Genomic DNA, 22,578 nt, shown 5'->3' with positions numbered 1-22,578 from the left:
TTCTTTCACCTTTAAAGTGAATTTTTGGGGAGAATTCTCTTTTGAGTTTTTCTAGAATTAAATATTTAGCATGTGAAACTTTTAAAATTATAATTAACTAAAATAATTTCTATTGAATCCAGATTCTAGTTACACTTACGAACAATTTAGCAGTGGTTAAAACAGCACTTCTGAAACATAATATGTATCTAAGTATGATTTACAGTGTAAATTGACACGATGCATAAGAAATTATACAGGGACATGCAAGAAATATATAATGGTCAAATCTGGATGATATAATAAACCAAATGAGAGTAACCTGTATGGCCATGTTTGAAATGAGTTTCTTTATTTTCTATGTTGCCCTTCACTTTTCTGCAGAATCAGTAGCATGCCTCTTAAATCTCAAGCATTTTCCTTTTTTCTTGTTGTTGTATTAAAACAAAAGTGTAGCGATATGCAAGATATTTGCAAATAAACTAATTCCTGTGAGCTCCACAATCAGGGCTTTGGCAGAACCTGTTGGAAATCCAGTGCTGTATTGTGCAGAGATTTGTACTAGAAATGCTCATCAGTTATAACAGTGAAGTAAATTTCCTATTGAATCACTGAGTAAAGACATATAAGGTACCAAAATTAAAGCAATGGAATAAAAGCACTCTGTTTTATTTACGGAAATTCAATGTTTGCAAATAGAATATAGTCTGAAAGTGCATATAATTTCTGTGTTGTTTTTTTGGTAATAACTTCAGTTACATATAATTTTATTCTGGACATCACATATGTGATTTTGATCTGCTTTTAAAGATACAGAATCGGTGAAAATAAAGACTTTGATTATCAGAGTTGCTGCTGCATCCCTACAAAAAAACGAGATTAAGGCTGCAAGCAGAGTGTAAGAAGGTTACAATGTAATTTTAAGAGACAGTTTTTAGTGGTAGTAATATCAAAGGATTGCAAAAGTGCTGTGAAAAAAGGGTGTTGATTATACATAAAGGACACATAGGAATTGAGACTTAATAGAACTGTTTTTATTTCATTTGCTTCATATGAACAGACACAGCATGGAATCTCTCAAGGACTGAATGAGATGATAGAAGAAACAAATGGAAGACATTAGAGATGGGGTTTTTATTTTTTTTTCCCAAAAGGATTTCTGGGAATCTTTTTAATTTAATTTCCAATATATAAAAAAAGAATATTTGACTTTAAGAAAAAATAATTTTTGTTTGTTTTTTTGTCCTGGTAATGTTACTTCCTTTGGTGTAGACCACTGCAGGTGCAAAGATGGTTGTCCCACATTTATTGCAAGGTTATCTGTATTAAATTGGCCTGTGCATTTGTAGTTTGTGCATTTAGTGTTAATGTTTTGGCATAATAGCCTTTATTCTTTTGGGAAATAAAAGTACTAGTTGAAGTTGGTAAAGACTGGCAAGCCTTTACTGACATCAGTGCATGCCTCCAGTAATTTAAATGATTGAGTCCTTCAGGAGACAGTCACAGAATCCAGTACGTTAGCCTAGCAAAAAACAGGCTAGAGAGAATGCAAAGTACTCATGCGCTGCACTTCTACTATCACTAAAAGCACAGTCTGTCAGTTATAATCTATCAAGACTTTCTGGGTTTAAACACAGACAGAAATAAGGCTGAACATGGTGGCAAAGCACTTTGCTGAATCCTAAAATGCGTTTGTCTTGCATGTTTCAGAACTGTTTACGTAGGATTTCTTTGGCAGACTATTAAGGAAAAAATTAATGTGACCTTAGAGAGCTGGTAATTAGTTGTAAACAACATGATCTGAAGGGAGAGTGTTTTGCTTCCTGAATTGTTAATGTATGTGGTGCCATCTGTCTATCCATATGTGTTTTCCTTCCTTTCTTTTCCTTCCTTGTACCCAGCAAATGCTACAAACTAAGGGAACTAAAAAGGATCACACTTGTTAAGTAAATTTTGAATTGAATCAATTACCCTCTTTCATCTGGTATTTCTAGTCCTATTGAACATAAAACTTTCATTATAGTTTTTTAAATATTATACACTACTACTTATTTTCAAATATTTTTCAAATATTATACACTACTACTGAGGTTTCTCAAACATTAGAGATGATGAAAACACTAGGAAACATGCTTTCTTGAATTTGTACTGCAAAATGATGCTTCTGAAGTGTTCTGTTAGAGAGTCGTGGTGTGGTTTAACAGGTTTTTTATGCTACTTATGCTTCTGGAGGTCTGCCAGTGCTCTGTAGCAGGGAAGCTGTTAAGATAATATGATGGTTTCTGTCTCACTGTAGTTTTAGCTATTGCAAGTAAGAAATCGTTAATTAATGACTGTTTATGTAATGTAAGTTATTTAATTAATGACTGTTTAATCTTCAGTTAATGATGTTTATTCCTATTTGTTGGATGTTTCAATTCCTTCTTATTTCTTCTTTGCCTGTCTTGTAAGAAAAAGATTTAGATGTCATGGACACATCTACTTTAGTAGACAGTATTTTAAGTCATGCCTGAAGGTTATGTACATTTTGAAATTTAGAATATATGAAATAACATCCTATGTCTGAATACATATTCCCTGTTGAAAATCAAATTTTTCTTTTCATGATGTCTTCAAATTGTTTGACATATCTCTCTTTTGCTGTTAGATCACAATGAATACTATGTGGACGATATGTGCATGTTGCAGCTACTGAAAGGCCTTTGTCTGAAACACTTGGGAAGACTGATGCAAGCTGAACTGTGTTTCAGCAAAGTAATTCAAAGGTAAAAAAATAACAGAAATAGATTTTATAGCTCTTGGTGACATTTTTGATATTCCTGTTGCAGCTGTCATGTTAGAATTTTGACTAATTAAACATTGTGTTAAGGACCTGGAATTAAAATACATCTGAAAGTAATTAGAAAACCAGAAAACTGCTGGTATTTTTCTGTAACAATTTAACATTTACTATAGCTTTATATATGTGGTGTTTGAGGCTAAATAAATCTAACTGGTAGGTAACATACCCAAATAGATTTGTAATTGTATTTGCAGAGCTACCTTTATAAGGACAATTCAGATAGGTGTCCTGTTTGTTTGGTTTATTTTTTTTACTCAGTATTTAGTACTTCAGTAGTTAAAGCTCCTCCATGTAGATGAGAAGTTGTTACATATTTCAGCTGAAGACTGGTTTCTTCTGTGTTACAGATTTTCAGGTGTCAAGCTCCATATCAGCTGTAATAGCTTTTCTTTATAAAACACGAGTCAGGTACTGGTTGTAGTTGAAAACTTCTTACAAGATTTTAGGTATTTGGACTGAAGAAGCATACTTACATGTGCAATGTTTCTAACAAGTGATTTAGAAAAATTAATAATTGATAATAAAATTGGTTATTGAGAATTATGTGTGTTTTAGTTCTCTTGCCATCTTGTTTTCTCTTACCATTTCTAAGATCCCATGTGAGTTTACTCAAGCACATTGCAAGTTACAGGGCAGAGGGGTTTGATTCATTACAAGTTAAAGGAACACCATTTCTGAAACATCTTTTTCCAAAGGTAGTTGGCAGCAAGCAGGCTTTTATAGCTGAGAGATCTTAAAAAAATCTAAAGACAGCAGTTCTTCATAAACTGTATGTTTTGCATGGGTAAGAGTAAAAGTTTGCTGGTGCATGGATTACCTACATTTTGTTCAATTTTATTTTCTACATGTTTAGGGATGCTTTGGTGCTTTAAGACTGTTTATCAATGTGTACAGAATTAACCAGTAAAAAAGGCTTCAGAATGTTTTTTCTGGATATGTGCTGTTACATGCAGTGATTTTTCTGGCTATGTGCTGTTATAGGCAGTCACTGCTTTTAAACTTCTAACTAGTCACTCAAGACAGGGTTGCAAGTAACCATTTCTGTATTTTTATGGTATTCTAGTGAGAAGCAAATAAAATATGACAGTTACTTGGTGCCATTCACGCTGTATGAATTGGGTCTTCTGTACAAACAACAGGATGAGAGAGAAAAAGCAATAAGATACATAGAAACTGCAAAGTAAGTGGATTTTATAATTTTGTAAATCAAGAATAACTGTATATTTGAAGCAATGAGGACACTTGTTTTTTCTTCCTGACAGCTTCTTTGCAAAATCCAAGTAATTATAAATCTCTGTTCTTGATTTGCAGGACTTGTCCAATATAGTTGAATTTTGCAGTTAAGACACTGTATGAAGGAAAAATGTTTCCTTTTGTATGGGCTGAGGGTCCACTGCATGCATGGGATGAAGCTGGAGAGTCCAGGGAAGGGATATGTACTATTCTGTCCCAGAGGGCAGCTGTGGGAATTAAATCAGTTGCACTAAAGGTGTCCATAAGAGAAGGTCAAAAGCTAGTACACCAGTCTGACCACACCCCTTTTTCCTTTCACATTGTGTTGTAGAAGACCAGTTGAGAGTTTAATTTACTGTAGAGGAGCATATTTGCATCATCTGTAGATTGTAGTATAACACAGAATGTGCCTTGTCTTTATAGGGAAGTTGCCCAGTCTTGTAATAGTGTCCACCCATGGGGTTTTGTTTGTTTGTTTTGGGGTAATGGGATTTACAGAATACAATTTATGATGTTTACTACTCTGGCTGAATTGTGTTCTGAGTTGAAGCATACATTTTCTACTAACACCTGTTGTATTTTCTGTAGTATTTTGGCTTGTCTCTTCACAGCAAATTTCAGTAATTGGGAGGGCTGTTAAAGGATCAAAATAAAAGAAAGATGCTAAGACACAGGTTCAGTTTATCAGGACATTAATTTTAGTACTGGTCTAAGTTTTCTTTGCTCAATTTGTGGATGTAGTTTTAAATGTCTCATAACTCATCTGTGTGTCAGTTTCTGCTTCGTGTTGAAGGAATAAAGACACCTTACAAACATATGAAGTATAAATAATTCAGTCCAAAAATCTTTTTCTTAAAAAAATTGTCTTTTTTGCAGAAACAACTACAAGGAATACTCTATGGAGTCCAGGTTGCACTTCAGAATTCATGCAGCACTTGACAGCTTGAAGGTGTCACCTGCTTCTACACCTTGAATGAGGAGCGATGCTTTTCATGCACACAATAAATAGCCTACACAATCTTTTTTCAATATTTTTTTAATCATAGAGAAGAACATAACGATTGTTTTCTGTCACTTCTGATTTGATGTATGTAATTCTTTTAGACTTTTCTGTATAGCGCATATACTGTATCTACGTGCTGTTTTAAAGAAGACCTTATATTTTGTTGATAAAAATAATTTAATATTTGACTTGAATGGGGGATATTTTTAAAAAAAATGGTGATGGTGCAATAAAATTTAATGAAAATACTTTATTTTTTTTTAATATGAGAACAGATGCAGGTTATGCAGTGGAACTGGTGATAATTTCTGTATTTTATGAAAGTTTTATTTTCTGCAGTACACTTAAGACATTTTTCCCTCTGGAACAAAAATGCAATGTCTGCAGATAACCTTAACCATGTTTTTTGGTGTACCATATTCTGAAATTTGTGTTCCAGAGGAAAGAATTAGTGATTTTTAACTTAAATTTCATTTTGGGAACAAAATTAACCTGTCTGAAGTGCAATATTTCTGCTCTGTCAGATGAATCTAAGGAGGGCTTCAGATGAAGCTAAGCAGGGCTACAGTTACAATGTCTCTGCAGGTCTGTTTCAGTCAAAAGAAGGGCATACAGGGGATATTTTTCACTTGTAGAAAAGCAGAGCTACAAAGGGCATTATGTCCTTGTTCTAAAGTAGAATCAGCAGTCTTAAGTTGATCCTGACAGATTCATTTCACCTGTTTAAGAAAAGAAAAAAACCAAAGCACTGAGAAAGTAATTTTCTAAGTTACACAGGATGGTCTTTCCCAGCGAGAAAAGATGGAGAAATTTTGCCTGATGTCTACCCCAAATAGTTCTTGACACAAATGAAACTGATTGTTTCCCAGCTTCCCTGTTGTGGATCTGGAGAAAGTACTGTTCTTTCCCTTTTTTAAGCAATCATTTAGTATTTGTAGATTAGCACGCTGGTTGGTATTCTCTGTTTTTGGATCCCAACCAAAGTAAATAAAATATTGGTGGATTTATGTATTTTCCTAATAATGAGTTAGAATTCATATTAACAGAAGTTGATTTGCATCAAAAAGTGAATCCAGTTTTAAACTTGCCATTAAGAAAATATGCATATTCTAGTCTAATTTCTACCAAAAATGCGCAGTAAAATTGAGATGCTTATAAGTGTATTTTTCTTGTCATGCTTATATGCAATCAGCACTATTAAATAGAATTTTCCATTTCCCTATGAATTTCTTATAGAGACACACATCCTACCTGTCTGTTCTTAAAAATAAAAATGCATTTTTTTAAATTTACATATACACCCAGGAACTCTTCTTTCACTAGCTATTGCAAAACTTGCCATTTCTGTATTTTATCCATGTTCAGTATGTTTACTTCTGTGCAGTAAATTCATAATACCTAATTATGAATTACATAATTACATAATTCATGTATGTAATTTGCTGCCCTTAACTACCACCCAAGCAAAATCAGGATGAAAGAAATAGGTGAAAACTGTGTCCTTAGTAAATAAATAACTGAAGTTTCTAATTAAACAGTAATATCATTTAAATGCTATAGCACTTCTCCTCAGGTTACTGAGAACACAGCTTTCTTCTATGACTTATACATATAATAAATTTATAATAACTTATACATTTAATTGCTTATAATTCTGTAATAGAGTGGTATATTTACAGGAGAAGTAAGAGTATAAAAATATTAGCTAAATAAACATAATGGGTCTTTCAAAATGGAAACCTGATCCAAAGTGTTTCTTTGTTGAATTTGTGCCTACTGTAAATGTGTAACTTAAGTTATTGTGTAAAATTATGCACATGTAAGTTTGACACTTAAATACCCAAGACACTGAATTACTGATAAAATATGCATGTTTATTTTCAAATGTATTCAATTGACTGTAGCTAAAACTCAAAACAGAGATTAGCATATGCTGTCGAATGACTTCTCTAAAGATTTATCCATTCTTATATATATCTGATTGTAAACTGTAGTGAGCATAAACTCATATATTTTCAGAAAATACTTTTAATGTATCTGTGGGCATTGTTTGTTCAGTCTAGGATTATTTTGGTTTAATCTGATTATTGGATTAGGATCTGCTTCATTTTTCTGTAGAAGGTGATGGGAACAATTGCCAGTAAAACTTCTGTAATTTGTGTTCCAAGCAGTACTTTGGTTTATATAATTGGGACTACAGATTCTCAGGGCGGAGCGTGATGTAGTCTCTGTTGTCTTGTTTTTGAGGGGAGTGTCTTACAGCTAATATTTAGGGATGATTTGAGATAGAAATTAAAATTCACAAAAAATGAACAATTATCTTCCTTAGAAACTGATTTTTTCAAAGTTTAGAAAGCTTCAAGAAGCTGTGTACTTTTTTCCATGGGTGATGTTACTGACTGAAGAGAGAGTAAAAAGAAATATTTTATTCAGTTCAGCCTTCCAAAGGTAATATTAGTTCTGTTGTATGTTGTACTGTGTTTCTTTTGGGATCAGCCTTTTTTGCACTACTGCAGAGGGCAGGCTCATCCACACAAATTTGCAGTACCCTCCATATTGTTTTGAGGACCCATTATTAAGTATTTAGAGCTTGCTTCTTTTTTGTGCTGCTGTTCCAGACTTTGCTAGAAAGATTGACTGTACAGAATTCTTACTTTAAGCTTTATTCTGAACATTTTTTTTCAAGTTATTAACAGTGGACATACAAATGTGTGAGAGTGATTTATAACCCTTCAGTTAAGGTAGGTCTCCACAGAGCTGCAAGAGATGCTTAGTTTTCCAAATGCTTCAGAAAAGTGCACGTATCCTTGACACAATACTGTGATGCAGTATTATTTAGGACATTACACCTGAGTTAACTGATTTCTGTCTAAGAGTCAGACAAAGGGTCTGTGGCTTTTTTAAAATATTTTTTTTATCTGTTGTATTCTGTACTGGGCCTTAAATACAGCTCTTAGTCTTAACTGCTGTTTATAATATTCACCGCACATGCTCATCTTCCACAGGAATTTTGAATATTGTGCTGAGACTTAATTAAGCAAAGCTGATAATTTACCTATGATGATATAGCCTCTCTTGATAATAGTAGGAATTACAATATATACAAGAGCAAATTTAAGTTGTTAGTTTAAGTAAGAAAGGCTGAGCTTACATTATGACAAAAAGTCATTTAGTTCTTTCTTATAATAGATGTTTTGGGTTTTTTTTTAATAAGCAATAATAAATTAGCCTGGTTATAGGACAAAGCTTCTCTTTGATTAAGAATTGCCTACTTAGAAACTATTACAAAAAACTTTGTCTGTGCAAATCAATCAAATGTTTAATCTGTTGAAAGATCATTGTACTATGGTTTGTAAGTCTTTATTCATCAGAATAAAGAATAAATTTCTGTTTTTAACAGAAAGTGGAAGTGATATGTTAGAAGAAAGCTGAAGCAAGATTGTTATATATCTGTTCTAATACATATGGGGTAGCAGCTGTATGTAGCACTTTATGGCCAGAGAAATGTATAATAATCAGATCTTAGTAAGTTTGTAAAACATCTTGCAAAGTAATGTCTAAAACAAGTAATTTCTTGTAACAAATTCAACTTAGACTTTGCACTTATTTTATTACTAATCCTAATGTTTCATGTCTTTTGTTTCTGTATATTCTTACACTGCCTAGTGGAACAAAGAATGTTTATATTTGCCCTGGTGCTGCAGTCTCTTTGCTTCTAATCTACTGAGGTTTGCACATGTTCTTATCTGGTACTTGATGAATAAACGATGAGGGCAGAAAAACAGAAAATGAGGAATGAAGTGTGTTCTGGTTTAAAGAGCATATAAAAGTGTTCATTGTGATGGACTAGAATGGATTTACACTTCAGAGGAATAAATCACATCTGCTTGTGCTACCAAGTGCTGAATTTGCACTGTATTCTGTTTGTACATCAAGAACCTACAGCTAAGATTTACCAAGGCATTATAATCAAAAAAAGCCTGATCTCTAGTTTATAAATGCAACCTTAAGTGTAGAGCTCTTATACAACCTGTCCAGACTGAGAGGTTGTACAAAGCTGTTAAAGTCAATTGAGTAAATAAAGGATCCTTTGAATGTAGATAGCAAATGTAAAATAAGCTGTGGGGTTTCTTGATTTTTTGGGGGGCATTTGTGGTGCTACTTGTGTTTAGGAATTTTTGTGTTTTGGGTTTTGGTTTGTTTTTTTCCTTAATCTGGTAATAAATGCTGTAAGACAGCTTCATGAAGAAACAGTGTGGCTCTTAACTTTACAATAGGTAGAAGAGTACCTTTCTGGAAAATAAAAGTCAAGAGTTCAATGTTGGCATAACAAATTTAATGCTTAGTGATTGCAAGACTAAATACTTTACTTTTTGTAGTAGTGTAAGCATGTACTTCCAGTCTGTAGAGGAGCATAAATCAACTAGTAATCCCAGGTAGGAACATCTTCCTAGATCTAAAGAGAGAACTCTTCAAACACATAAGCAATAGGAGATGTTTCTGTTTTCTGAGTCAGGTCTTCTGTTCCAGGAAAATTACAGTAGTTGAGATTCAATATCTGTGCCATTGAAGCATGGAAAATACTTAGTGTTCATGTCATATGACTCTGGGAAAAGTTACGGTTTTACTAAAATCCTGTCTGAGAGGTTAATGGCCTTATCTGCTTGAGCATGTAAATGTGGACCTCAAAACTCAATATTCTTACTGTACAGTGGATGTAAGAGTATATAAGGATAATTTTATTGACATGCTTAAATGGCATGTCAGTATTTACAGTCAGCAGAGTGATCTGTAAAATCAGGTTAATGCTAATTATATAGCTTATGTTAGGCATAACTTGTTCCCAGAGCATTAGTGATCTTCACAACTAGGCTTGGCTGTAGAAAAGAAGGCAGTATGAATTTAAGTATGATTTTATTTTCATTACAGTTTTGCTCAAGGTTGTGGAAATTACATCTAGGCAAAACACATTGTCTACATATACTCAGGTGCAGATATAAAACTTTCATTTGTAGCACCCCACCCCCAACCTTGATTAAATTGTTTCTCTTTTAAGAGAGGTCCTGTGTTGCATGCATGAATGATCTTATGTAAGCAGTGTTCTACAAAGGAATCTAGCTGTAGTTAAAAATTTCATATGGTGTAGAATATGCATGCTCAAGCTTTACTTGGAAAAGATGCGTGGCTCAAATCTCCAAATTCTGGTTGTACCAGTAAAGTTGCTTCAAATCCATCTGTATTAGTTTTTAAACAGGAGCATTGAAAACTTGTTGCTGACAATGAAAAGAGGGTCAGATGTTCCTTCACCTACTATTAATTAGTTTTACCCTTTGAAGAAAGTTTAGACTTTTTTTTTCTATAGTATGCATAAAATTAAAGATCAGTTTATTTTCACAATGCAAATGGAAAGTATTCCTCCTGTTGTTTACATTAATTTTATTAGACTGTTCATATGCTGTGGAAACAACTTACTTCCTTTATTGCAAGTAATAATATTAATAACACTGTAATAATTGTGTCTGCTTCATAATGAATTTTTGGTGTGGAAGCTGCTTTAAATAGATTTTTGTGATTTGAAAGAGTGGCCATAGAAGATGAACAGTTACATCAGGATGATACTTTAAATGCAGTGTATTCTGGAGGCCTATGAGAATACATCTAATGAATATCAGATTACAGGCTATTTTTTCTACAAGCTGAGATTTTAATAGTTTAGGCAGAAAAAAAACCAAACAAAAAACCAACACCAAAAAAGAAAACAAAAAACAAACAAACAAAAAAAAAAAACTTTGCCTGAAAAATAAAACCTGCAACCCAAAACACTGTATGCTGTTGAGTAATAACAGTTCTTCTTATTGAACAAGTCTTTTGAGGAAATCTGTGAAAGTTTTGGTACTGGGTTCACTGCAAAATTGAATTCAAATTTTACTGAGTGACATTGGCAGAACAAAAAATGGAATTCTGGCTTCTGAAATAAGCAGTTTAATTTTCTTCAGGAATCTTACCTATGCAACTAAATATGATTAGGTCGACCAGTCTGAATATCCTCTAATGTGTCATCTGGAAATTTTATCCTGGTAGACTTTGGAAACTGTTACATCCCCAGTATTTCTGTTGAATGAAACCCCAGAGAGAATTTGTCAGCATCTGTTTTCCTTCTGGAGAATTCTGCAGCTGAAAAAGGAGCTTTCCTTTAATTTTTTTTTTCCTTGAATTTTTTACTGCTTTCCTAGGACAGCAAAGTTGGATTCCTATTCTCACCTCTTTGCTAAACTGTCTGAAATTGGTAGGAGTCTTCAAATAAAAATCTTGTTTTTCACAAATGTCTAACTCCTGGAATAATGTGCAGCTGAGATACCTGCTTGTCTTTGCTGGCTGTAGCACTTGCCCCCACTCAGATGGGAAAGAGGATACCCACTAGGAAAGGGAGAAAATGCAAGAGAAATTCATGTGTGATGGATAAGAATATGTTGGGTAGGAGTTTCTGTGGCGCATGAACAATTGATGTCATATTAGACTGTGGGACCAAATAGAATAATATGAAATGTTATCACAAGGATTGACAGAAACGTGTCTAGAAAGAGAAATTATAGTGCAGAGTACTCACTTGCTAACTAAATGGAGGCAATGTAATCCAGAGGTGGTGGTGTCCTAAACAAATTAAAATCAAAAAACCCACAAACAAAAACCAAAAAGAAAACCAAACCAACGAACCAAAAACCCCCAGACTGCTCACTTTGCAACAGGGAGGACCTGCTGGGGTGTTACACAATTTCAGAAATAGCTTCTCCATCTGGAAGTTCTTAGTTACAATGTTGTTTTTGTAGCATGGCTATGACAATAAAATGAAAAATTATAACAACTGTATTGTTAACTATTATAATCAAAAGCATTGCTTGTCAGAAAATAGATCAGTGTAGCTGTAGGCTCTGTCTCCTAGCTATTTCTTAGGGAACATTGAAGGAACACTTAAACTGTCCTAACTAAGATTGGCAGCTGCTGCCCAAATTGTGTGGTAGAAGCCTGGCTCAGTAGCCCTGCTGGATCTCACAGAAGACTCTGCATTGTAACTCCTAATCTGTATGTGCCAAACAATGCACCATTTTCTACCCAGTGTGTCCATATGGATTTCCGTGTGCTTGGTGCAACATGTCTGATCCTGTGCTGTCAGTCAGGCCCTAAGAAACAATATACCATCATCCAAGGCTTGCTTATATTGGATTGACTCCAACAGTGTTTGTGGAAACAGGTGTTTATTAACAATCATGATACTGTGTCTGAGCTTTTTAGGGGCCAAATTAGAACTGTTTTCAGGACCAAATTAAAGTCTCAGACTTGCATTTCGATTCCTTCAAAACCACTAAAATTTGCTCTCATAGATGCGAGAAAGGCATGTATGTTCTAAACAAAGTAAGATAAAACAGCAGTGCAAATAGTGTTCATTGTTTCTTATTTATTTACAACGTGAAGTTACCTTACTAGTAGCTGACCATGAACATATGCGGCATAAAATCCCTCTTTTTTGAGACTTGAGGCACAAGTTTGAGCACTATGCAATTCAATCCAACCAGAATGCACAGAGGATAGAAATATTTGGCAGGAAAATAATTGTTACAAAACAAAATTTTGTTTGCTCAATCTTATTTTGTAGGCATCTTGTCCATATTCTGTAGCTAACAGGTCCTTCATCACTTGTAGATTTCACCCTCCTTTTGTGACTGGGTTCAGATCTGGAAAAGAGAAGCTGGGAGGGGTGGTGATCTTGCTCAAAGAAAATTTCCTGCTCCCCTGCCCCACTGCCTTTGCCCACCCTTAGCAGGACCTAGTTTATCTTGTCTCTCTTCTCCCAGCTCTCTGAAAACTCAAGCCTGCATCAGCTGGTTTCTGCCTAGCTCTCCCTCTTTGCCAGCTGAATGGGGGTGCAGACAGTGACACAGTTCAGCAGCTCACAGAGCAGGGAAATGGCGCGGTGTATTGAAGACAGATGCACCAGGGGTACCATGTAGAGCCAGGGGAGCAGCCCTTATCCTGGGCACCTGGCTTTGCCTGCCATTGGCTCACATTGCCTCTATGTGTGGAAGTGACCCTGGTTAATGGCAGCTGTACATGGTCAGCATGAGCAAGGACAAGTGAGAACACAGAGAAGATGCCAAACCCCACAAGGTGCTCTTGTTAAAGAAAAAAGCCCCAGCAAACAAGAGCCCTGTGTTCTCCATCACAGACATGTTATTGACAGGAACATGTGCAAGAGACTAGACACTCACCAGGTCTTGGGCTGATCTGCAAACCTTAGTATGGAGCGAGCCTTCTAGCAGCTGGGGGATCACAGTCACTTCTGCTGGCCAGAGGGTGCACACTGGGAACTGGGCTAAGTGGTTTCTATGGGGAAACTTTCCTCTAAGCAGAGCACCCCAGACTGGCAGTCTCTCCAGTCTTGAACTGCTGTTTTGGCACCTGCCTGGAGGTGAGGTGCATTGCATAAGCCATTTCTCGCACTTGGAGCATTTAAAATGAGAATGCAATAGCAAAAAATGACACTGTGAGCTTGCTCAATTGCAGAGCACAAGATACAGGGTGGCCAGAACCATAGGTCAGCAGAGAAAATGAGATTTTCTGCTGAAGGTGAGACAAGCCACCATCGGTGAGAATAAACTAGTCACAGTCCTCCACCTCTGTGTCCAGGATAGTGAGAGACAGCAGCAGAGCCTGGCATGTCCCAGTTTCAGAGTCCTCAATGACAAAATGTTCATCCTTGCTGACCTGCTCACAATTTGCAGGTGGAGCTGGTTGTAATCAGAATGTTAACTGATGGTAAAAATAATAAGTACATTCATATGTGTAAGAACAGAGCCTTGAGCTTGAGATGTTCCAGACTGCTTAACATGCTGCTCAATATTAGTACAGCAGAAACTGCAGGCTTATTGTGCTGGCCCAGAATTGCAATGACTGGACAAGGACTCTGGAATAACACCTGTAATGGGATCTTGCAACCTCTTAATTTTTCTTCCCCTCTACTATATTGTTCCAGGAAAATAACTTCAATGACAAGATCAGCAGTGAAAGGCTCTATTCCTCAGGGAGGGCACTGGTTACCAGAAGCTAACCTCACTCTTGACAATACAAAAAACAAAGGATCCTGAAATTACACCAAAAAACAGAGGGCTTGCTCTTTACAGGAACTAATTGAATTGGGAATACAAAATGCTGTGGGAGTTATTTTCCAGGATATGAAATAAATAGCTGTGGCTGTAATAAGATTAGGAGAAGCTGATAAATGTGTGCAATGTTACTAAGGACAATCTTCTAATTGCTGGAGAATCAGTTGGAGGACTGAATACAGGCATCTGAAGATTATAGAGAAAGGAAACAGTAGTCAGAAAGCAGTACAGGCAGAAAGCAAGACATGGAGACTGAAAAAATACTATTGGTATCACCGTGGTAAAACCTCTTTAAAAACTAGTGTCACGGCTTTGGTGTTCCAGAAACTGTTAAACCAGTCATTGCCTTTTTGGCTGCCTTGCCTGAATGAGTACATGACAGAGTAGACAGCCAAAATACCAGCTGAGAGAGCACTTTGGATTGGAGGCCCATAGGTACAGTGCATGACAGATCCAAAGCATGGAGCTCTTATGGGGGGCTGGACCACCTTCTTTAGACCTTTAGGGTGGGAAGGGTAAAGAAGTATCTGAAGGGGCGGTTGAGACAGATGGATGTTTATTGTTGTCAGACTACTCTGAGTCTTGTGCATTGCCTGTTTGGATCTCATGCGATTCACACTTGGGGTCTGTTCCCATTTTGGAGAAGAGCAAGAGCACAACTGTGGTGGACACATAGAGACTGAGCCTGATGCTGTCACTGGGCTTAGAGTTCCTAATGCACGGATGTCTTGCTCCACCCAGAGAAGAGAAAGCAAGCATTGCAAAGCTTCAAATCTGCAACTTTCCTGCTAGGAGATTGCAGATAGATGTTGAAAATGAGAAAGGAATGTAAAACAGGGGTTACTGAGAAAAAAGCTGTGCATGCTGTGAGCATGGAGGGCAGCATAGCAGTAACCAGAGGTGTTATCCTGACAGCTCCTTGCTGCTCTTGCTATGAGAACCAAATTGTGTGCCTTGGAAGAAATAAAGACCTGTAAGAAATATTAGCTAAAAATGCCCCAGAGCCAGATGGCCATACAGCTGATTTTATGGGACATTCTGTGGCAAATTACTTCCAATTGTACATAAAGATTTTAATGCACTTAAAAAACAAAACATTCTCTCTTAATTATCCAGTTAGAAAACCAGAAAGAAACCCAAAGAAATGTAGCATGTACAAATCTATATAATAATCTTGACAATGCTTTTAAAATCAATTACTTTTATATTAGGGGCCAATATTATAAGATTTTCTTAGAGCAAATTTTCCAGAAGCCACTGCTCTCTTCATCACTGCATGAACTGAACATGTCAGCTTTGCTCTGGCATTACAATTTGATTGACTAGGAACATCTCAGCAGGGGATTCAATTTGCCTCCCAAAAAAGTAAGGCATTCACTCAACAAGTTACTTTCTCAATCTACATGCTGTAAGACCAGCAATTACCCTTTTCCAGTGGTGCTCTGGCAAGCAGAGTACTCTTGCCTTGCATGTGTCAGAGCCCCATGGGTTCTGTGCAGCCCTGATGACTCTGGGGCTCTCAAAGTGCTGACACAGAAGTTGACAGCAGTGGACACCAGATCAGTGTGTAGAGAATTAAGCCTTTGTGTGGGTCTGAATGCACACTGAGTGTGCAGTCATTGGTAGAGTTGCATATGCCATTCCCAGAGCCTTGCAATAGTAACATTTTTTGTCAAGAAGTATTTCTGAGTTTTAGGTTGTATCAGATAAACAGAGATTTTCTATCTGTGTAGGATGAAATCCTATCTCCATATTTATGCACGTGGATATTATTCTGCAGAATTACTTCTGTCAGAGATGAAGACTGAATGACGTTACCCATTTACCAGAGCCTGGGACTTTGTTCAGCATCTTTGTTGTATTGTACATGTATTTCAAGTACATCTCTATTAAAATGTATTTGTTTGACATTGGTAGCCATTTTGTGTAATACACATTCCTGATATAGACATACATATGAAAATGCATGCATATATATGTGTGCTATTTTAAAATGTATCTAAAATAAATTAGTAATTATTCAGTTTAGGTGTAATTTCACATAGCAGTGTCAACCTTAGGATTATGAATTTCTGTGTGCTGGGAGAGCACTTCTCCTGTGTTAATGCTTGCTCTGCAGCTGCAGCATAGGCACTAGCACAGAGGTTGATTGAAGGAGGTGAGCCCAGCTGACTCCCTCCATTTAGAGGGTGTTGGGTCACTGTCACATGCTCAGGCAGAGATACTAATTTGCTATAGATGAGGTGTGATTGCTTCTGGTGCAGGATGAGCCTGGTAGCTCTGATTTCTAGATTCAAACAGGGGCCCATTTGGGGCAGAATACTTCACCCTGACAAAGCTTACCTGCTTGGCCTGGAATCCGGTCGGAAGATACAAACAATGCAAACTATTTGTTGTGAGCTACTGGAGGTGCCAGTAATTTTTTGTGTTGGATATCCTAAAAGCCCTACTTGGCTTACTATCTTCAAACCCTTTGAAGTAAAATTTGACAGATAAGATGCTAAACTGACCTGAAGGCATATGTCTCATAGCCAAATCCTTTATGTTATAAAAGTCCAGAGTACTTTCTTTCATTTCTTCCATGTGAAGTATATGGAGTTTCTCTCATGGATTGGGATGCCTCTTCATGGTTGCTTCCCAGGGACTGATATAAAGAGGAAGAAGTATTCCACATAGAGAATTGTGGTGAGATACATCAAAACTTCTACTTAAAGTTTCTTTTGCTAGGTTTAATAAATAGTTGCTTTAATATAGTGCATTTTTCCATTTTATGTAATAGATAACTAGTTTTTTAGCTTTTGTACTGTAAGTAATTCTGATACAGGTCTTCTGTTTATTTCTCTAAACAAATAACTCATATTTTATAAATATATCTGATTTGCCATCTTTAAAACTTTGGTTCATAGTTATGAAAAAAAAAAAAACTGTTGACAGTCTGAGGCTACAATGAGATCCTAAGACTCCCCTCTGTGAGGTGGAGTTAAGAAAGCAAGGGGGATTTTTTGGCCACTTGTGACTCAGTGGCAGGGTTTCTTTAATAGACTTTGTCTGAAGCTCCCACTTCATGGACAGCACCCACCTGTGAGCAGCCAGAGCCAATGATTTTTGTTCCACCAGGAGGCACATGAAATCTGTTGTGGAGCTGATGCTCTCTGCTGTGCCAGGCAGCAAATTCATCTGTTAGCAGGGAGGTAATATTTTGATGAGGCTTTATTTTTACCCTCATTGACCACATGCTAAGGAAAACCAAGATGCACTCTGAGTCTTCTCTACCTTTTATGTTCTGATTTTTAATTTCCATGTCTCCATTAAGGTTATTAATAGCATTTTTGTGTTTATACATATTTTACCTAAGAGAATGTGAAATGAAAGCAACACTGTCATGCTCAGTGATGTCTTCACATCCTGTGTGAGCACCCTCTGCCTTTCTCCAGGGCCATATTATATTCTATGTATTTCACAGTAAAGCATGCTGAGAGAACTTTCCAAACCTCAACAGATCCTTCTGAACTTGTTAACAGGTAGTATTTCTCAATGATCCTGCTGTAAAGGCAGACTCTTAGTTTCTTAACAGTACTTCTAATGGGCCTGTGAGGTAAATATAAATTACCAGTATAATTCTAGAAATGGCTACAGCATGACATTTTATTACCTAGCAGTTTGTGACTAAGGACATCTCAACACCTCAGATGGTTGAGAAATTATGTTCCTTGCTGAAGTTGGGAGTAATTTTTTTCAGTAATTTCTAGGTTTGTAAGGCAAAATCTAGGACTGATTCACGGTAAAACACTGCCTTTAGAGCTTTATGTGGAGAGAGCTTTAGGAAGAGAAAGAGACATATTTCTCTTGTTTATTTGGTCCTTTAGAAACTGTATAGAGGTATTGAGAAGCCTTTATAAACAGTCTATGAGAGCAAATATGCCTGTAATATCTAATATCTTCAGCACAATTAAATTTTTTTCACCTTGTATTTTCTGGTAATGCTGTGTTGTGCTTTCCTCAGTAGGTGGCAAACTTCACAAGCTGTAGCTGGGTGGATTTTTTTTTTGCAGGCCTTTGACCTCAGATAAAATAACGTGCTGGAAAGCTTTGCTTGGACCTCATCCAAATAATATTTGCCTTCTTTCACTTGCCAAGAAGGAGCCATTATTGCTCCTCATTCAAACATTTTCTCTTCTGAACTGATCTGTGAAAAATTGTATAGCTGCTGTAATGAAGTATTTACTCTCTGTGTGTATTGCTCTTTGAGATCAGTGAATAAACAACTGGGAAAATATGTCCTTTTTGCTATTTAAAAGGAAAAACAATGTATCCATGAAACACAGGCCTGGTTTGTTGGTTTGTTGATATGACAGATCAAGCACTAGTTAAAATAAGAAAGAAGAACTCCCTTTTTTGAATAATAATTATCCTCTGTTGCTACCATTTTTTTTAGTATCATTAAGTGTGTGGGAGCACATGAAATTCTTCATATTACAGAAACAAGGGTCATCTTCAAGAAACTTAAGAGGTCCCTCTGGCATGTAACAAAAATTACTCCAGTTTCAGGAACTGTGGAATCCAATTCCATCAATGACAGAGTAAGTAGGCAGGTGAAATAGAGAGCATCCTCTTGGGATAGACCAGAGGCATTTCTGCTAACCATCCATGGGCTTTGCAGAGGACCTTATGTCTCGGGAGCATTTGGAAGGAAAAAAGTGGATATCTGATGCACAGGGGCACAGAAAAGAGCTGAAAGCATAAGTGGCTGTGACCTGCCTCTTTTCAAACAACCTGGAAATATTTGTGGTCACATTCACAGTATAAGATGTTTTGCATGTAATGTGTATATTTTTTTTCTGTGGATATTTTTTCCTCTGGTGTTTCTTCACTAGGAAGAGGTAGTGAAGAAAATTATGGAAAGAAACAAGAAGTAATAGAGAGATTTTAATGAAGACCTGAAAAGAGCCAGGAAGGTTCAGTCCCTGGGATGACTGGTTGAAACTGTTGTTGCAGCTGTTCAGCCTGTTTTTAACGACATTGAATTTAGACAAAGAACAAAGGCCCTCTATTCCACTGCAAGCAACTCCTCTGTGGGAATGTTTCTGGGTGTGTGAAAAGAGATTGCTTCCTCATTAGCAAGAATGAAGTGTGTTGTGGGGGAAAAACTGAAAACAGGTTGGAAAGGAACTGTGGTCTAAACTGGAATTTGCTCTTCTGAGTGGTAATGATGACAAGCCATACATCCGGTGGCAGATAATTTCATTACTCTGTGCATGTTTATTTGCTTTTCAACCATGAGAGCCTGAAGCAATGATGGGAGTTGTTTTAAAACCTAATATCTACTTTTTGAGCTGGAGGACCAAACTTTCAGTATCCATTTAAACTGAGGAAAGCATATTGGCTTGCTGTGGGAGAACTCTGTTAATACTTTTCTCATCCTTGGATCAAGTCTTCACTCTCCTTTGCAGCCTTCGCCTGCCCCCTCCTTCTTCCCCACCATGTATTTCTTCATCTTTAACCAGCAGGCTCAGTAGATCTATTAACATAATCACCTGTGGTGAGCATATTCACAATACAATACCCTGTTTTCTATCTCCTCATTTGTGCTCTCTCTATACGCTGCATATTCCCCATATAACCTCTTGATCCTGTCTGAATTACTGTTCTTAATCATGTTATCTCTCAAGGTTTAAGGTAAGGTTTTTTCTTCATATTCTGGCCCTATAATTTCCTCCTCTTTTTCCCCATGTACTTTCTGCATGCAACTAATTCCTCATTTTTTCACCTCTGCCCTCAGTTTAGGATGTGAGAGTTATGTGTCCTGGGGGAAAACCAGCCCCTGACAAAGCAAAGAAAATAGCAAGAGCTCGTAGCTTTCCTGAGGAGGCACAGGGATCTGTGCTAGCACACTGGCTCTGCTGGGGCTAAAATGGAAGACTGCATTCCAGTAAGGAATAAACAGTATTGTATGTGAACTACAAGATACTACTGCAAGGAAAATGTTCCTCTCCTAATCAATAAGAGACATTCAAAGCACAGAAATGTGGAAAGGTTCTGCAATCATGGTCCTTAAGGTCTGCTTCTGACTGTTGTTATAAGAAGAATGAGAAAGCTTGAACTTTATAACTCATCACCTGGGAAGAAGTGGAAAGAAGAGATGATGCCTGGATATCAAAGCTTGACATGTCCACAAGCTTCTGAGACACCAAGCCAGAAGGGATAGTCCTTTCAGGGCTATCCCTTGCAGCCAGCTCTAGAAAAAGAAAGGAGGAGGGCCATCTGGCTCTGATTTAGCACATGCAGTCAGTTTGTCAGGCAAGACAAAGCAGATGCTTAGGGGTATGTGGAAAATGGGCATCAAAGCCAGGGAGTTGGAAAAATATTTGGGGTAAATTTCAGGGAAGGGTGGAAGAAGATTGAGGTACGTGTGTCAAACTGAATGCTAAGAAAGAAGATGGTGAAGAGGCACATCTAATATGGAGCTCATGTTGAAGAGCACTATGTCTTGTGGGAAGTTGCACGTGTCTTGGGAAATACAATATGATTTATAGGGTGGGGACCATGGTGGCAGAGGACATGTACCTGAGAATTTAGCTGAAGTATACGCACTGGCCCATTGATATCCAACCAAAAGTAATCTGTTTCTTTCCCTTTCAGGCACAACCCAAGGTCCCTCAGAGGGCTGGGATGAGGACCAGAGGACTGTGCTGACTAGATGTTTACCCAAGCTCAGCCACCATCACCACGTGTACCTACACTGAGCAGCACACAGGCCAGCTGTGGGGCAGTGGTGAGAACAAGGGGAGCTGCACAGTGCCAAGGCTGCAGTTCCAGCTCCTCACGGCATAGTCCTGTGGATACAGGAGCCATCAGCCCACCCAGACTGCACCAGAGTTAAAGTCCCATGTTCCCTGCTGTATGAGAAGCCATATCAGGCTTCAAGGGTCTAGGCATGTCTCCTGTCCCACTGACCATGATCTGCTTGATGGGTCAAGACAACCAGAGCTTCACAAAGCACTGGCTTGACTGGCCCTCCCTTTACCGTGGCACAGGCTTTGGGCTAATTTTTACAGCTGACATCAACAGTGTGCATCCATCACAGGTTTCCATGCAACCTGTGCCTGTTGATGGAAGAAATTGAAGCTATATACGTTAATCTCACAGGCCAGGATCTCCTCCCTCTGCATGCTGGCCTAGTGAAGCCAATGTGTTTACTGAAGGAAAGAACATTTGAGTAATGTTGATGAGTGTTTACTGACATCCTGTGCAATCTGACAGGGTCCATGCAGAAGGAAAGGAAAGCTTAGTCCTGGCTCCATGAGGGTTGAACACAGAAAATGCAACTAGCAGCACAGTGAGGACTTTTTCTGCCTTATTGTGGCCATGTGATTGGCAGCGTGTAATGTGACATACAGGTGAATGAATGTTGACTCTGATGTAAATAGTCTTTTCATGTATGTCTCAGTGGTATCCCAGGTATTTAAGTCGTCTTTTCCACTCTGTGTGTTACTGTATGAGAGAAACAGTGGAAATCAATATGTTCATATACCTGTGGCTGCCTTTTACCATCTGTGGTGTTTGTTCAAATATATTTCAAAGTAGTATTTTTAATTTATATGACTTTCAGAAGCTCTCTCTCTCTCTCTATATATATATATATTCGTCTGGCTTATTGTATTTAGTGTTATTTGTTTGTTTTTAATAGCTAATCCTCATCCTTTAGTTTATCTATTAGCTGTGCAGTCTGCAAATTCAGAATAGCAAGTAACTGACTGCCAATTCTCCTTGTGAATATCAAGCATGCCTCCTTTTCTTTGCCGTGGCATTCTTGGGGTTTCATGATCCTGTTTCGTCTCCCAGTTGGAAATCTGATTTGGCTACATTGCTGGAATTTAAAGCATGCAAGCACAATTGCAAGTAACTTATTGCTAGTCTGGTCATAATTTCTCTTGTGAGTTGTAGTTGTTATCCATGGCTCAATTGACTGCTCTTCATCCATTAGTGATAGAGATGCATCATTCAAGTAATGAAACTATTCACAAGGCACCTGGCTGGTCTTTTATAAGATAGAAGGCTTGTAAGCAACATTTTTAGCTGCCTGTGGGATTTCATTATTTCATTTGCTCATACAAAGACCAGAAAAAGTCACTTTGCAGAAAATCTGTAGAGGAACTAGGAATTACATATAAATTCAGAAAGAACATCATGAAATGTCTTCCCATGAATACCAGTAATTTCTTCACTGGGAAGAGGTGTTCTAGCAAATGTTTATCATTTCTCTGGAATGGTTTTGTTCAGCACACATTTGATAAAAAAGCTACAGTTTTCCACTGTGTTGCACTCTTTGCTGTTAACCTTTCTGTGAATTCTCTGCATCAATT

General features: G+C 37.2%; 1 protein-coding gene across 6 annotated transcripts in view; it reads left to right on the top strand.

The window, feature by feature from the left end:
* TTC39B (tetratricopeptide repeat domain 39B) overlaps positions 1 to 9,308 on the top strand; it is a 74,600-nt gene extending 65,292 nt beyond the window's left edge. For all 6 annotated transcript variants that reach the window (XM_021525530.3, XM_021525537.2, XM_021525534.2 and 3 more), the window contains 3 exons: positions 2,627 to 2,744; positions 3,885 to 4,001; positions 4,931 to 9,308. In XM_021525530.3, the coding sequence (XP_021381205.2) occupies positions 2,627 to 2,744; positions 3,885 to 4,001; positions 4,931 to 5,027 (332 nt within the window). In that variant the 3' untranslated portion in view covers positions 5,028 to 9,308. The remainder of the gene's footprint in view (positions 1 to 2,626; positions 2,745 to 3,884; positions 4,002 to 4,930) is intronic.
* Positions 9,309 to 22,578: the final 13,270 nt, after the last annotated feature.

The sequence above is a fragment of the Lonchura striata genome, chromosome Z (genome assembly GCF_046129695.1).
Source record: "Lonchura striata isolate bLonStr1 chromosome Z, bLonStr1.mat, whole genome shotgun sequence".
In the NCBI taxonomy this organism is placed as follows: Eukaryota; Metazoa; Chordata; class Aves; order Passeriformes; family Estrildidae; genus Lonchura; species Lonchura striata.
Note: the sequence above shows the minus strand (reverse complement) of the source record. Positions and strands in the feature narration are given on the sequence as shown.